This window comes from Penicillium vulpinum, assembly GCF_028829585.1.
Source record: "Penicillium vulpinum strain IBT 29486 chromosome Unknown utg000003l_segment0_segment0, whole genome shotgun sequence".
NCBI classification, from domain to species: domain Eukaryota; kingdom Fungi; phylum Ascomycota; class Eurotiomycetes; order Eurotiales; family Aspergillaceae; genus Penicillium; species Penicillium vulpinum.
Window position 1 is genome coordinate 5,972,127 of NW_026643243.1, and position 16,985 is coordinate 5,989,111.

The 16,985-nt window shown below is 49.2% G+C and overlaps 4 protein-coding genes across 4 annotated transcripts; all 4 read left to right on the forward strand.

The window, feature by feature from the left end:
- Positions 1 to 4,238: 4,238 nt before the first annotated feature.
- On the forward strand, positions 4,239 to 6,004 carry sebA (putative C2H2 transcription factor (Seb1); the record flags this gene model as incomplete). The annotated part of the gene is made up of 2 exons (XM_057254992.1): positions 4,239 to 4,773; positions 4,860 to 6,004. 2 exons carry the CDS (start codon positions 4,239 to 4,241, stop codon positions 6,002 to 6,004), a joined length of 1,680 nt encoding a protein of 559 aa, XP_057108854.1.
- A 1,132-nt stretch (positions 6,005 to 7,136) lies between these two features.
- N7479_007299 (diphthine--ammonia ligase family protein) lies at positions 7,137 to 9,434 on the forward strand (the record flags this gene model as incomplete). The annotated part of the gene is made up of 1 exon (XM_057254993.1): positions 7,137 to 9,434. The coding sequence occupies one exon, from the start codon at positions 7,137 to 7,139 to the stop codon at positions 9,432 to 9,434; it is 2,298 nt and encodes a 765-aa protein (XP_057108855.1).
- Positions 9,435 to 9,800: 366 nt separating this feature from the next.
- Positions 9,801 to 12,572, forward strand: N7479_007300 (putative phosphatidate cytidylyltransferase; the record flags this gene model as incomplete). The annotated part of the gene is made up of 3 exons (XM_057254994.1): positions 9,801 to 10,365; positions 10,429 to 11,004; positions 11,059 to 12,572. The coding sequence occupies 3 exons, from the start codon at positions 9,801 to 9,803 to the stop codon at positions 12,570 to 12,572; spliced, it is 2,655 nt and encodes an 884-aa protein (XP_057108856.1).
- Positions 12,573 to 13,977: 1,405 nt separating this feature from the next.
- atg1 (serine/threonine protein kinase ATG1) lies at positions 13,978 to 16,927 on the forward strand (the record flags this gene model as incomplete). The annotated part of the gene is made up of 2 exons (XM_057254995.1): positions 13,978 to 14,055; positions 14,117 to 16,927. The coding sequence occupies 2 exons, from the start codon at positions 13,978 to 13,980 to the stop codon at positions 16,925 to 16,927; spliced, it is 2,889 nt and encodes a 962-aa protein (XP_057108857.1).
- Positions 16,928 to 16,985: the final 58 nt, after the last annotated feature.

Here is a 16,985-nt window from a genome sequence, read left to right on the forward strand (position 1 = left end):
TTGTGGCGTCTGCGTTTGCAAAAATTCCTTTTTCTTTTTTTTTTCCCTTGTGGATTTGAAAATTGCAAATTGTGGGTTTGGATGTGTAGAATATGAGATTATGTGCGGTGGACCAAGACGTTTTGCACAAGCCCACACATGCATGGGAGATCCCAACGGTACTCCCGTACCTATCGCGACATGCGAATTTGAACCCTTACTTGCGGGCTCTCTCGGTCTCGGTCCCCAGTGAAACACTAATTCGATGCTATGCATATACTGGGGTTAATCATGACAGATAGACTGGTCAACTTCTAACAGGACTTTTTAAACTCGGATACGGACATAATGATCGCCAAACGGTTTCGCGCATCGTACAGAGTAGACGGGAAGTTCTCTCTCACACACACATCCCCATAGTTAACCGCGAGGAGCCGAGCATGATTCGTCGGGGAACTGGGAAGATGCTCGCTTCCCAAGCACGGATTTTTTTTTTCCGTTTCCAAATCGCACGGTCAATTCGATTATTTGCTGGCCGATTTGGCTTGGGATTGGCGTTAAAACAGATCTACCAAGTACGATTTGCCTCTTTGTTTTGCTTTTTCCTCTTTGTCTCCTCGATAAAGAAAAGGTACATTCCATCCACTCGGTGTCTCCATTTGAGAGCCATCTGGGTCCGGCTTCACTAGAGGGCCTTCCGCGGCCTTTAGTTGGAAACTAGGAACTGCCCGCCCGCCCTCCATCTCCATGTTCTCCACTCTTGCTAAAACCTGGTGTCGAGGCTAGAACGGCCGTTGGTAGAAAGTACTGGGAAGTAGCTTGTTTTATCCCGTGTGAAGTCTGGGATACCTTTTTTCCCCCAGGGTTTTTCTTGGTCCAAGTACTCTGTTAGGGGTTTGGATTTTGTAGCTGTTGGAGTTCTGAAGTAATCCCGATGATCAGGAAAAGGTGGGCTTCAATTCAATAGCGCCTAGCTTTTGGCTTCCCCCATTGTTCTCCAAGCGTCGATAATGAGCCCGTGGGCCTCGCAAAAGCAAAAAAATAAATCGCATCGTCTGTGCGACAACGGTGGCGGCAAGGATTTTTTGACCATTGCAAATACAAAAAACAAGCCAAGGCCAACTTTTGAGATGAGTTAGTAAGCTCACGGAATAACAAAAAAAGGTGGGTGACGCAAGGTATGAGCTTCAATATTAGAATTGGAAAGTGGACATTTGGATTTCTCGAAGAAGGACCTGACAGCCTTCCATGCATGACCCTTTCCCAAATCTACGGGAAGTATCTAAGCCCAGCAAGGTAATACTCGAGGCCCGGAGGGCCCGGTGTCTCTAGTACGGAGTACCTACGGAATACTTTACTGGGGGCTATCTTTGTAGGGTGGAACAGTAATGAATATCGATTAGAGACCTCGGGACACTCCTCAATTTCCCCAAGTCCACATTGGCGTGGTTTATATGATTCTCATTGGTAGCGGATAAAGACAAGTCTCCGCTGGCGCTGACGCTTGGTCTGCGAACAGATTATTAGCCAATTGGAAGGGGCCGCTATCTTTAGAATCGGCCAATTACGCATTGGAGATGCTCCGGATCCCCGTCATGATTATTCCGTAAGTACCGGGATATTACATTTATGTTTTTTTTTGGTCTGGACTCAAGGGAGAAAGATTTAAAGGATTTGGAAGATTGGAAGGGTGGTAGATAGTTCATTTCGATCTAATAAATGACTGTGTGCACCTGGAGGTAAGAATAGAAATGGACCTTGCTTGCGTGGCGATTCGCTGTATGTCATTGGGCTGTGTTAGTCGATGTATCGAATTATGCATCGGCTTGTACTTCCAAGGTCTAGATGAGATGAATCACAGATAGCACGTCGACGGATTACCTAGGTAATCACCACAATAATGACGCCCATGTGCATATACTTTATGATGCGCTGACCATGTATACTAAGCACAGTCTCTTTTCCCCCGGATCTACAGGTCAGGTTAGTGAAAAAAAAAAAAAAAAAGGTGCTATCACATCACCCTGCAATCGGAACACATCACTTAGCGATCACGGCTGGACCCATTTACCCAATAAGATGCATCATAGGCGTGAGACCTATTAACAAGCATGTTACTAACTGGAAGTTTGGGCCCTCAAATATAAGCAACATATCATTTAGCTTTAATATATATTGTATGTTCCCGATTCATACTTTTTTCTTTCTTGGGATAGTCTGGGGATTCCAATGGACTTAGGGCAAGGCCCGGAACCTCCATCCGGTAAGCCCTCGACGATTTGAGCTTCAAAGGAAACTGCATCAACTGCCTTTCACCGAGTGCCAATCACCCAATAAGCGTGTTGTATGTAGCTGTGTGATCTTGCCCCCACAACTGGTTCCTGCAGTAGGCCGCACAAGTGAACTGGAATTTCGCAGTCTTTTTGGGCTTGCATATTAGTAATTTTTGTTTTCTCTTTTCGGGTTTTCCTGTTCTGTTCTGCCTGGATATTGAAAATTTGATGGCCATTGACGTGTACAATGTGAGATTTGTTTGTGCTATGGAATAGCCCTTGCAGCGACCGGGAACAAACACGCTTTTGGATTACTCCGTACTTGAAATATAGGACCCATGTGGCAAAGTACAAGGTGCAAACCGTTCCCATCGTGTATGCGAACTCTCAAGGGGAACCACGAACGTTATACGTACTCCATAGGATGATCTTTTAATATGGAAGGATTTCCACCCCGATTGATAGGGTTTTGGGGGGATATTGCTTTTTGGCCGCACACCGACGGGCTGAATCATATGAAATTGACCAGGTACGAATGGTACATTGTAAGCATTGAGCAGCCAATGCCGACCGTTTTACGATCGAGGCCAAATGGTTGCACGGTGGTCGCCACCGTTGATAGTCTGATCGGCAAGTCCTGAGCGACTTGGGATGTGCCTAAACTGGCAAATGATTGGCGGCCCTCCCTTGGGTCTTAAGTTTTCCACCTGTTGATCGTTATGCCATCTGAAGTTGAGGGAATATGGTGTTAATTTTGGTTTTTGATAGTAATTCTAGTCTAATAAGAGGCTACAAAAAAACCCCCAAAAGTATAGGGTCCGGGGAGTAACATGGGCGGTACCAGACGGGATGCGTGGGCCCTAATTCTTCCGGGCTATTGGTCTCCGAAAAAGCAATGAAAAAAAAAAAGAAGTTCTGAGTTAAAGCGCTCTTATTTGTCCCGTTGATAAGACCAAAATGAGCAATTGATTGTCGCTGTCAATCATATAGTCCAATAGCCATGCACCTCGTGGCCACACCTCAAATTTTAGATCAGGTCTCGGGCCATGTTTTTTTAGTTTTTTTTCAGTTATAAAAAGACTATCAGAAGGTGGAAGTGTGATGTTTGGAAACCTCATTCTCCCTAACCCGCTGACATATGGAATGTTATGGGAGTTTTAATATGGACATACCGCCATACTTAATTTGGAGGAAAACATGGGTACTTTTGGCAAATAAATTGAATAATTAAAATATACGACATATATAACATAGCATATTTAACATATAGAAAAGAATTATTTAGGTCTCCACTTAACTTAGGTCACTCACTGAACTCCTCCTAAATCAATGCGATTGGTCTCTTCTGACGGGACTGAGCACTTGATGTGCACCCAGTGTCTTTCCCAATCCCGCCCCGGACTAGACTATAATTTCCCATATTTCAATATTATATTTTATTTCTCTAATATTCTATTTAATCATAATTGAGACAAATTAAATAAAAAGAAAAACCACCCGGTTCCTGGCCCACACCTAAACTAGTGACCCGGCAAGTAGAAAATAGTAGCAGATCACACTCATTTATCCACTGTAACCTGCTATCTTTCCCTTGTCTTCCTCTCACTCTCTTATTTTATTTTATTTTTCCCCGCTGTCTATTTTTTTTTTCTTATACTCACACTCTCTCTATCTTTTTTTTTTTGTTTGAATACTATTTTGGGTTTGGGGCTTCCATTTGCATTTATTTGGGATCCTCTCTTCTATATCACTCTCCTTCCTCAAGTACTTTGTCTCCCGGTTCCCAGAACCTGTCCTTCCTTTTTCGACACTCATTCACCTTATACCTTAATCGCCTAGTCCATTCATTCATTCGGACTCGAATCACTATACTAATCTACGGGACTTCAATTGGACTTCGAATCCTATACAGGTATGTGATATCTATAAACACACTCTACAGTCATTGCTGGTTTGGCTCTAACACATGGCACAGCACAACTCACAATGGACTCAACATACAACATGGCACCGACCTCGGTGCAAGGGCAGCAATTCGCATACTACCACGACTCACAGAGACAGCAGAGTCACTACCAACCAGACCTCCCATACTACAGCCACATGTATGGACAAGAGCAACCGCTCTACTCCCAGCCCATGATGAACATGCACCAGATGGCCACCACCAATGCATTCCGGGGAGCTACTATGAGCCTGACACCCATTGCCTCTCCTCAGCCATCACAAATGAAGCCTACCATCATCGTGCAACAGGGCTCTCCCGTCTTGATGCCCTTGGACACTCGCTTTATTGGGCACGACTTGTACTCATTCCCCTCGACTCCTCCGTTGTCCGCCTCGGGAAGCACCATCAGTAGCCCTCCGTCTGCCCACGGTGCCCTACCAACCCCGATCCATGACACGTTCTTCACATTCGACAAGGTGGAGGGTGTCAAGGAGGGATGCGAGACCGATGTTCACCAGGAAATCCTGGCTACTCCGGAATGGGCCCGATCTGAGTCGCCTCCGATGACGCCTGGTAAGTTTTTTTTATATAGATCACACTTGAGAGGAGAAATGTGGATATTGGAAATAAGTAAGGGCGAAAGGCTAATTATGATATAGTCTTCATCCACCCTCCTTCTATCACTCACATTCATGCTTCAGACCTTCTGTCTGCAACATCCTGCCCCTCGCTTTCACCTTCTCCCTCGCCCGTGCCGACCGACATCCTTGCCTCCCAATCTTTTGCGTCTAACCAATCTTTCTGCGATCCCAGACAGCTCACCGTTGAGCCCTGTGTCAATGTTCACGCACAGGATCTCCCTCCTCTGCCAAATCTCTCATGTGAGGAGGAAGAGCCTCGTGCCGTTGTTGGCAGCGCGTCTGTGACGCTCCCCGTCAACGAGAACCCATCTCCTTCTTTCAGCACCTCGACCCAGGATCCTTTGAGCTCGCTGCCGACTTTTGACAGCTTCTCAGACCTCGACTCTGATGATGAGCTGAACCGCCTGGTGGAGTTCCACCCTGCCGCCAATGCCGTCTATATGGGTGGCAAGCGCCAGCGTATGCACACCTACCCTGTAGAGGATGATGGATTCCTGAGCGAGCACAGCCTCGAAGACTCGGATGACTCCGAGACTTTCATGGCCAATGGTTTGCCATCCTTCGAGTGGACCCAGACAGCCCAGCCTCAGGTTGAGAGCGAAGAGGAACACATCGAGGAGCCCAAGATCAAGAAGCGTAGCAACCGCAAGTCCCGAAAGATGGCAGCCGAAGAAGAGGCTGAAGCAAAGGCGCTGGCCGCCTGCGAGTCCTCCGGTGACTGCTGCTCTGATGACGGATCTGTTGATGACTCAGAGTCTGCTCCCATCTCGGTCAACCGCCGGGGTCGCAAGCAGTCTTTGACTGAGGATCCCTCCAAGACCTTCGTCTGCACTCTGTGCTCCCGTCGCTTCCGTCGACAGGAACACCTCAAGCGCCACTACCGCTCTCTCCACACTCAAGACAAGCCATTCGAGTGCAACGAGTGTGGCAAGAAGTTCTCCCGCAGTGACAACCTTGCTCAGCATGCCCGTACCCACGGTGGTGGCTCCATTGTCATGGGAGTCCTTGATACAAGCGATGCCGGTTCTGTCTCATTCGATGATCAGCATGACGCTGGCGCCCTTGGCCAAGTCATGTACGAGGCTGCTCGGTCGACTGAAGTCACCGGTGCTACCTCTGTGGATCGCCGATCGGTCAAGAAGCGCAAGCGTGACTTGTCCTAAGGGACTTTGCGTTTCATCATTTTTCTTTACGAGACCAAGAGACTTCCTACTGCATATATAATACATACATTCTTCGGTCGGAGTCTTTCATTGGGAAACTCGACCACATTGGTCTTGATTGGGTTTGGCGTCCGGGCATTTATACATGGTGTCGGAAACTAAATCATCGGTGCACAGCAACTGGGGTTCCCATTTTTTTTTTTGTTTTCAGCGTTTTGACATATCGCATGGGGACACATACACATTGGGATTGCCTCGAACGGTTCTTTTGGTGAAGGCACATGGGCGCAGAAAGAGTCCAGGGAGAAAAAAAAAACGAAATATAAAGCGAATGGCATCTGTCTTCGGCAGTGCCTGGGGATGGTGTGGAATTATTTCCTTTGTCACCTTGTTTTGCTCTTTTTTTTTTCCTTTTTCCTTTTGTTTTCATTTGTTGATTCCAATCTCTCCTGGACCAACACATTCAGCGTGAGCAATGTGCCTCACACTTTTGAACCTTCCGGTTTTCACTTCGTATACCTCCTGTTTACTTCGATTCTTGTGACTTTTTTATCCTTCCTTTTTTTGTCCTTCTTCTACCGTTTCGTTCATGCTCGTTTTTGTCTATTCGATGTAATATTTTTTTGGTGCTTTTTTTTGGCTCTTTGTCTGTTTCTCTGTGCTGGTCACATTCGTGTATAAGTTAATTGACCCCCATTTTCCCTCATTGCTCCATACCTTCATGTATGGAATTGCCCCGTTGTGTTAGTTCTCGGTCACATCTCTAGATGTTGATTTATATGCATCAAATACAAGCATAATCTTACTACACTCTTTCCTGGTAAACCTCCTTATATAAGCATAGTAAAAGTAGAGGAACTCAATTAGGGCTTTGGGTCTCCCACGGAGTACTCATTTCCGTTTCCACCTAACTCAATGAACTAAGTCGGATACTTTATAGACGTATGAAATATTGAAAATATCCCGTGACCTGGAGATGTACTGATCTTATCGCTCTATCGATTGTCGATAAACTCACCTGGGCAAAGGTGGGGACGGCAAAAAGTACCCCCCCATCACCCGCACCCAGCAACACCAACAAATCTGCAAAAAAAAAAGGACCTTGGACTCCAGACCCGGGCTTATAGCTGCCATGTCTGCACAACCTTCAGCTCCAGGGCTCAATGTGATTGCCCTAATCTCCGGCGGAAAAGACTCCCTCTACTCGATCCTCCACTGCATCCGCAACGGCCACAAAGTGGTCGCATTAGCCAACCTTTACCCAGAACCACAGGACAAGACCACCAAGACAAATCCCAACCAGCCCAAATATGACGAAGAAGAAGAAGACATCGACAGCTTCATGTACCAAACAATCGGCCACAGCATAATCCCTCTCTACGAAGCAGCCCTCCAAATCCCCCTCTACCGCCAACCCATCACAGGCGGCGCAGTCGATACATCCCGCATCTACGGAACAAAAACAACCGACGAAGACGAGACCGAATCCCTCGTCCCGCTGCTCCAGCGCATAAAACAAGCCCATCCAGAAGCAAACGCCGTCTCCGCAGGCGCCATTCTCTCTACATACCAGCGCACGCGAATCGAGAACGTCGCTAACCGTCTGGGCCTCGTACCCCTCGCTTGGCTATGGATGTATCCATCTCTCCCTGCTCCTGCGGCCAGATCGGCTGATACCATGGCAATACGCCAGGCGGGGCTTTTGGAGGATATGGCAGCCGCCAGATGCGATGCTCGTATTATCAAAGTCGCCTCCGGCGGTCTGGACGAGGGATTCCTGTGGGAGAATGTCTCCGGTGCTGGGAGTGGCGGCCGTATGATGCGAAGGTATCTTGTTAAGGCGATGAGTAGGTTTGCGGCCTCAGAAGATATTCGTGGTGCGGTGTTGGGTGAGGGCGGGGAGTATGAGACGCTTGCACTGGATGGGCCTGGTTTCTTGTGGAAGCAGAGGATTGAGGTTGGTAGTCGCGAGGAGAGAGTTGGGGAGGGAGGTGTTGCTTTTGTTAGATTGAGGGGTTCTAGGTGTACGGCTAAGAGTGCGTGGGAGATTGGCGATGGGCTTACGCCGAATGATATTAGGAGGCCCGAACTGTTAGATGCTGTCTTTGAAGGTCTTTTGGGATCTGCATTGGATCTTTCTGGGCCATTTGACGATTCGAACTGGCGGGCATTGACGAGTACTGCTCGATCGCCGGATTGGCCTGTTTGTGAGCCGGTACATCGGCTGTCTGGTTCTACGTGGACTATTTCGAATATTGTAGCCCCCGAGGCTGGTCCTGGGGCAGGAGAACAGATGAAGGGGATTTCAGACAAGGTCGAGAAAGTGCTCAAGTCCTTCGCCCACCCCAGGTCGGGTGCCCGATCAACAGACGACATTGTTTTCGCTACCGTGCTGTTAAATTCAATGGCCGACTTTGGATCAATGAATGATATCTACGTCTCGCTATTCACAAAACCCAATCCCCCCGCGCGAGTTACAGTGGCGTGCGGAGACCGACTCCCGTCCAATGTCAAGGTGATGGTCACATTCGTGGTCGACCTCGGTGCGAGGGACCGGCGCCAGGGCCTGCATGTTCAATCTAGGTCATACTGGGCCCCCGCAAACATTGGACCATATTCCCAAGCGTTGTCAGTTCCGCTGCAGAACGCTAGCATTAGCAGACTAGTTTACATTGCTGGCCAGATTCCTTTAGATCCTGGTTCTATGGAGTTGGCGCAAGTGGAGGGTTCAGGTTCATGGCTTGAAAATTACCGTCTTCGAGCTGTGCTGGCCCTCCAGCACCTCTGGCGAATCGGAGAGGCCATGCAGGTAAACTGGTGGCTTGGTGCGGTGGCCTTCTTGGCTCGCGGAGAACACGCTAATACCCAAGCACAAGTGGCATGGCGCCTCTGGGAAAGAATGCATGCTTTGCCTGACAATGAAGATGAGGATGATGACGATGGACCACAGCTGGATGCGTGGGATATCAAATATGGTCGTCGCACAGAAGAGCTTACTGATGCCGTTGTGCCCAATTTGCCCAAGTTTACTGCTCTTGTTGAGTCTCACACATCCATTCCACCATTCTTGGCTGTTCAAGTGGACGAACTACCACGAGGAAGTGATATTGAATGGCAAGGATTGGGAGGCCGATGTGAGCAGGTCAAACTGGACATTAAAGGAGGGACATCTTCCACCACCATGGACGGTCAATACAAGTATACCAATATCGAGATCGACGCGGGTTCGTCGGACGATACATTGAAGCAAATATTGAGATCAGTGAAAGAAGCTCACTGTCGAGATTCCAGTCTGTCTCAGGCTGTGTTATACATCACGCACTCCGTACCTGAAGCCTTGTGGCCAGGTCAAGTCGTGCCATGCAGATCAGTATGGGGGCGAGAAGGACGAAGGTTGAGTGCAGGTGTGGTCCTGCAGCAACTTAGTTAGGAACTATTTAAGAAAGAATAAAGTTACTCGATTTGGCTAAACATTTTAAAAAAAATATATTTAAAGCTCAGAAATCGACATTCAACAGCTCAGACATCGTTGAATGTCCATCTCATACCTCGTACATCAATGTACGGTGCACTGGCCTCTCGCATGTGATAGGCAAAATCCCTTCCGCATTCAGGAAAGAGAACAACCGTTTCATTCTCTCTCTGCCACGTTTTCAATATTTCCGATATTGAATATAAACGGGACTAAATCTTTACGTGTCCTACTGACTTACCGGGAGTTCCCCTATCCTCCCCATATACTGTATATCACTGTCCTACTCGGACATGACGTACTCATCGACATAAGCATGGCGCCATGAGTTCGCCGTGGAAAGAAGAACAAGAAGCGACGTCTTCCAGCAGCATACCTCCGACCCCCGAAGCATTCGCCGAAGACGTCCGATTATTCAATCGCTCCCCCCATCCATACCACAGAAGCCAACGCCTCGGATCATGTACTCCCTCCGAGCATGGCGACCGTCTCCACCCGCTCTCCTCATACTCCAAATCCTCGAGAACAACCAGCGACAGTGGCACAGAGGCAGATGATGAAAGCACAGGGATCCTAAGGGGATTACCTGCTCCGCCACCCCGTCCTCGAAAAGGCCTGCGATCTGGCGGAGTTGGTTCCACCGACGTTGATCCCTGGCTGCCTAGCTTGCAACCGTGGCCGTTATTTGTGCGACCTATGTTGCGATCCTCGCGGCGGAGCTCGGAAGAGGAACTCGAGGAAGAGGCTTTCGAGGAGAGATTGAGGTTTAGACGCCAGAGACGCGTGGAGATCCTCCGGCGGTTGTTGGAGGCCGCGCTTCTGCTGTCTGTGGGTGGTGTGGTCTTGTACCAAGACGGGGCGCGCTCTTTAGCTTGGGAATGGCGAAAGGGTATGTTGGAAGCTGAAATTGCCACGGAAAAAACGAGTGTAATGCGCTAATTGATTTATACAGAGATTGCTACTCATGGTCTCGTGGTCTCGGGTCTCTATGCCGCCTATCCGCTCATGGTTCGTGCATCCCAGGGCCGAAGCTGGCGCATCTGGCGCATCTGGACCAGGCGGAAATACTTCTCAATACCCTCGAGCTTCGATCCGGCTCCTCTTCTCTATCCGATTCTTATCCCTATCTTCGTTTCGTTGTCGCTGTCAAACCATCTTCCGCCACTTATCATGCCTAATATCATCCTCAGCCTGTCCTCTTTACCAACGCCTGTTATACCATTCCAGAACCGCACCAATGGATTCAATACTGTCCATTGGATGATCTCTATGATTCCAATTATCGTTGCTGAGCATTTCTCCTTGGACCATTCAGTGCCCAAACCATTGACGCTTCGCGGGCTCGACGCGGAATTCCTAATCCTTCTTTTCCCTTTGCATCAAGCGTTGATACCCACTTTAGACTTTTTGTTGACGACCAGCATTCTTCCCGCTGAGCTACAGCTTTTGACAACTGCTTTAATCAACTTGTACTTGTTTGCGGCCTCTCCCCAGATGGAGATTCTCAAAGCCTTATTATGGCTTGGCGGTATGTGTTTGTTTGCTTCTTGTCGACATATATTGCGTTGGGAGGTTTCTTTAGCCAGAATCCCTAGCTGGAAATTCCGCCGCGCCCCGCATGGCTCGCATTTTTTCCGCAAATTCTTGAATATGCTGGACCATCGACTTTGTGAGAAGTTGAGTAGAGCGGGACACGTTCCATCGGACGAAGCATCGTCCGATAGTGATGGGCCCAATGGGTTCCCGTTTTCAAAGCCGCGCAAGACGAAGACCATGCGGCATAATCGCTCTTCCCACCCGCCAGCACAGCCGGCATCTGCAGTTGACAAGATCACGACGGAAGAGATATTCCAGCAACATGCTCGCAAGGTGCACCGCCGGCGCCATACTATATCCACATTCGAGGAAGTTCTCCGAGAGGAGCGCGTTCGCACTACCCCAGGTGGCAGACGTAAGAAAATGATGGGTCCTGGTCTGGCCTCCTTCCTCTCTCTCACTTCAGCCCAGGCGCAGGTCCGCAAATGGCTGTACGCCTTTTACATCTATGTTCTATGCCTGATCATCATTCTTGGACCTATCCGAAAGTACGTAGCAGAACGCGCGTTGCAAGGCCAGGATCCGTTTGGCTGGGCTGTAGGCTACTTGTTTGGGAATTTCTCCAAGATTCGCTTTTGGGTCCTTATTTTGAACCTTGAGTACTGGATTGAACTGCCACCTCGCCCAGATGACGATATTTTGAGTGCCTCCTGCTTCCTCGGATCGATCGAACATATTCGCCAGTTTACTTTTGGGGCCGCCATCACTCGTCTACTAATCAGTGGCTACTGCGCGTTGGTACTACTGACAGGCCTGGCTATCGTGGTTAAACTCAGCTCTGTCGCTGAGGTTGATACGCGCCGCAAGATTTTCCACGGTATGATGGTGGTGATGTTCCTTCCTTCTATATTTGTGGATCCAGCCTTCTGCGCCATGGCGCTGGCCTTAGTTCTTTCCATTTTCCTCCTATTGGACCTGTTCCGCGCCTCTCAATTACCTCCAATTTCACGGCCGCTCACATATTTCCTGGCCCCGTATGTTGATGGTCGTGATCACCGTGGGCCAGTTATCATCTCACATATCTTCTTATTAATTGGATGTTCGATACCTCTTTGGCTGTCACTTTCTGATCTTCCTCGGACTGGCCTAGGCCCCTGGGCCGGTTGGGAAATTTCCTCACGAGATGTGAGCATGGCCAGCGGAGTTATCTGTGTTGGCATGGGCGATGCGGCCGCATCCCTTGTTGGACGAAGGTACGGTCGAGTGAAATGGTTCTGGGGTGGCGGCAAATCACTTGAAGGCAGCATCGCTTTCGTCGCAGCAGTGACCTGCGGGCTGATCGCAGTTCGTGTCTGGCTGGTGCTCGGTGGTTGGCCCGTGTCCGGGGTCGAATCAGTCGAAGGTGCAGCTTTGTCCACCCACTTCTGGGCCTGGACTTTACTCAAGGCGGTTCTGGCGGCTGCCGGAACCAGCGCCACCGAGGCGATCCTCACTGGCTGTAATGACAACGTCGTGGTCCCAGTGGTGCTATGGTTGCTGGTGCGGGGTCTAGGCGTTTGATGTGCCACGTTGAATATGTATAGATGCGCGACTTTTGCTTTTCGTTCCTCGTTTCTTTTTTCTTATTCTTTTTTTTCTTTTTGTTCGGAGGTTTCGCGTTATTATCTACCTATCATATCCCTGCGGCATTTTGTATAGTATAGTGGGGTACATAGCTTGAGGATGTATAGATTGACCTCAATTACTCAACTAGGGACGATTTTTGGATGCCTATAATAGCGGCGCATTATTGCATATCTGCCTTGCCTTAGTTTCCCCCCTTTCTCTCAATTCGACCAACCGATGCGCCTTGACAGGGACTCATAGGCTGCAGATAAGCTTCCGTCACCGTACGGTTTCATCGGACTTAATGATCAGTCACTTTGCAATTTGGTAGGATTTACATGCAGATGCTGGAATATTAGGGATGACATATCAAAAGGAGCCTTGACCAAGTCCACTCACTATATATTGAGTCTGACCCCACAGAGTACGTATGATTCCTTCACAAGTCTCCGATTGTAACAGGGAATACTGGAGATCTTTCGGTATCTGCCTTGCCGATCTTGGCCTTATCTAATCGATAAGCACATGACCTAGATCGCAGCGTTTTGGACTTCTGTTCGCAGGTTCCTGGTGTCTTGGAAGGGGCTTGTATCCTATATTTCTCATAGTTTTCCATCATTCCATCATTCCATCATTCCATCATTTTCTCTATCATTATTCATCATTTCTCTCTCATCTCTCATTTTCTTGAGACTTCCCCATACGTTTTCATCTTATCGGAACTTCAGATCATCTCCGCCCTTCTGACCGCCTTACGCGATCATCGCCGCTTGTCACTCGTTATCGTTGGGTCACACCCCCCCCCAATCGTGGAGTATCCTTGGGTCTTGGGGTCCCCTTCCCGCTTCCACCATCACATCATCTTGCTCTTCCATGAGAACTGTCATTTCGCCTCCCTAGATCTTTGGTTCTCTCCATTTTATACTCGAACCTCCAAATTTCCCGTCATTTGGCTATTCTGCATCACACCCCTCACCGCTCTAAGTGTTTTGGATCAACTTGTTTGCTTCCTAGAAGTACATCGTTTACATCGACATCATCTCTTATAATCCACCCGAGTTCACCGGTCTCGTTCCACGGCACTCTTTTACAGTACCTTCCCAGACTCATTCTCCCGGCGGTTCCTCGCCCTTCCAGGCTTCCCGGAAGCAGCGTCATTCTTCCTATAGCTCTCCCCTCATGGGCCTCTCGCGTCGAGCGTTTACATTGCTGCTGCTGAGGTAGTTGTAGTTGCTGGGGTGTGACTCGATCTTTATTTACCCCCAGCGCGAGTCTATCAGACAAAACAGGCATTGGCGTGCCCACCGCCATTATGGCGTCCCACAATTCGAGGAGATCGCGTGAGCCCTCCCGTCCAGAAATGTCTATCGGTCGCTACACGCGTCTTGATGAGATCGGGCGAGGTAGTTTCGCGACGGTCTATCAAGGAGTTCACACAGTGAGTCATGCCTTATCTTCACATGTCGAGTGATGGATACTAATCGATTTCTATCACACAGAAAACAAGAACATATGTAGCAATCAAGTCTGTGAACTTGTCGAAGCTCAACAAGAAGCTCAAAGAAAACCTTTCGTCTGAGATCGATATCCTCAAGGGCCTCCAGCACCCACATATTGTGGCCCTGATCGACTGCCATGAATCAACATCTCACATTCATTTGGTTATGGAATACTGTGCGTTAGGGGATCTGTCGCTGTTCATCAAGCGCCGAGATACTCTCGCATCACATAAATACACTAGGGATATGATTGCAAAATATCCAAATCCACCCGGCGCCTCGCTTAACGAGGTGGTCACCCGGCACTTCCTCAAGCAACTGTCAAGCGCACTGAAATTCCTTCGTGATCGAAACCTCATTCATCGAGATATCAAACCGCAAAACCTCTTGCTGTGTCCCTCACCTTCGTCTTATCGGAATGGAAATGCCCAGGTGATTCCATATAAAGGCAGCGATGGCTCTTACGAGCCCATAACGGGACTCGAATCTCTCCCCATGCTCAAAATCGCAGATTTCGGCTTCGCTCGATCTCTACCCGCCACTTCACTTGCGGAAACCCTTTGTGGATCTCCATTGTACATGGCACCCGAGATTCTCCGATATGAGAAATATGATGCCAAGGCCGACTTATGGTCAGTAGGTACTGTACTTTATGAGATGGTGGTGGGCCGACCCCCATTCCGGGCCACAAATCATGTCGAATTGCTGCGAAAGATTGAGAAGGGAGAAGACCGAATCCGCTTTCCTGAAGATAACCCCGCTTCAGACGACATCAAAAGGCTAATTCGAGGTCTCTTAAAACGAAACCCGGTGGAACGCTTAAACTTCCCCGAGTTCTTCAACAACAATGTGATAAACGATCCGATTCCTGGCTTAGTAGCAGATGATGTCCCAGGGCCACCACGGTCACCACGGCCGAGGCAGCTTGTTACAAAGACCGAAGAATCTCCTTACGATACTGGATCTGAAGAGAAGCTTGCATATGCTCTCGGCCAAAGACCTGTTGCAACGCGTCAAAAATCAGGAACGCCGCCGACCCCTACGCGCGTGCGCCATGTGGGAAGTGCTGACCGGCCTGCTTCGGGCATCTCCAAGGGGCAACAACTGGGAGGTACACCACCGCAACGGCCTGTACCTGTCAGCCTTGCCACTGCTCCAGGACGCCAGGAGCTCACTGATCGCAACGCAACTTCCGCAGCCATGGATCGGCAGAGAAATCGGAATACGTACACTGGCTCTCCCAAAGTGAATGAATCAACAGCCCGTGCCCAGGAGGCACGGGATCGCGCTGCACAAGAAGTAGCATTTGAGAGAGACTATGTTGTGGTCGAAAAGCGGGCCGTGGAGGTCAACGCCTTTGCAGATGAGCTGGCTCATAGCCCACGCCTCCAAGGCGGGCTTTCTCGACCAGGACAAACTGGTGCCGGGAGTCGACGAGCAACAACGCAGGGTCTACCTACTGTGTCACCGTCTTCTCCACATGCCAATGCAGCTAAAGCCATGCAGGTTGTTACGGGTCGTCCGCGAACAGATTCCACACACCAGCGCCAGCATTCTTACGAGCGACGTTACGGGCAAAGTCCTACGTCGGCGACCTCGGCAATTTCGAAAGCACTCAACATGGCCAGCGGTCGTCTGTTCGGAATGGGCTTCTCTCCTCCCCTTGCCATCACCAAAGGTGGGCGCTCGCCGCCTCTAGCCTACAATCCTTTCCCCGCCTATCCTCCTGCGAATGCTAGTCTTTTGATCACTGGAGATGGAACCAAAAACAACGGAACCTTCGACGAAGATTACAAGGCAGTTCAGGAAATCGAAGAATGCGCTACGCGTAGTGACGTTGTCTTCGGGTTTGCTGAGGTAAAATACAAGCAGCTTATTCCGTTAGCACCTTCGGCACCAACTGACCCATCTGCGAGACCTCTGGACACAAACGTTGAACCAGACTCTGCTGATTCCGATGATGGCCTGACAGTCGATGCTATTGTTACATTGTCTGAGGAAGCTCTAGTCCTATATGTCAAGGCTTTGTCTTTGCTTGCAAAGTCAATGGATATTGCTGGAGCTTGGTGGTCGCGCAAGAACCGGGAGGAGATCTATGGAGAGTCTCCTACCAAAGACAACATAAGCGCAGTTGCTGGTACCCGGATTAACTACGTTGTGCAATGGGTGCGCAGTCGGTTCAATGAGGTCATCGAAAAAGCTGAATTTGTGCGCCTAAAACTCATCGAGGGCCAACGTCGATTACCCCTAGATCATCCTAGTCATCCAGATAATCATTCTATCGGCTCCACCGCCGGCTCAACCTCAACTGCCGATGTAGTGGTGAGCCCTGGCGTTACAGCAGAGAGGCTGATGTACGACCGCGCACTTGAAATGAGCCGGGCGGCTGCCATCAATGAATTGACTGGCGAAGATCTTGCTAACTGTGAGATTACATATGTGACTGCGATTCGCATGCTCGAAGCTGTGCTTGAGGATGACGGAACCCGATCTATGCCAGGTAGCAACATCGAACGGCAAAGTAGTTCGCAACCTGGTGACAAGGTCATTTTGGACGAGCTGCAGGTGGAGGATCGGCAGGTCGTTGTCAAACGTAAGTCTTATCTAAACCCGCCTACCAAACCCATCCAAAACTCATACCTTTCTCTAGTCGTATCTAGTATGCGTGGTCGCCTCGCATCTGTCCGGAAGAAGCTAGCTGTTCTATCCAAGCGCTCTTCGGTATCGACTCCGGTGGGCAGTGCGGGCAAGATACCTACATCCACCGTTTCTCCTGTTTCGTATGCCACGGGGGTGACACCACCTAGATAAAGCACTGTTGTCCACCAAATTCCCACCAAATCTATTGGAATTACTAGATTGTTCAACT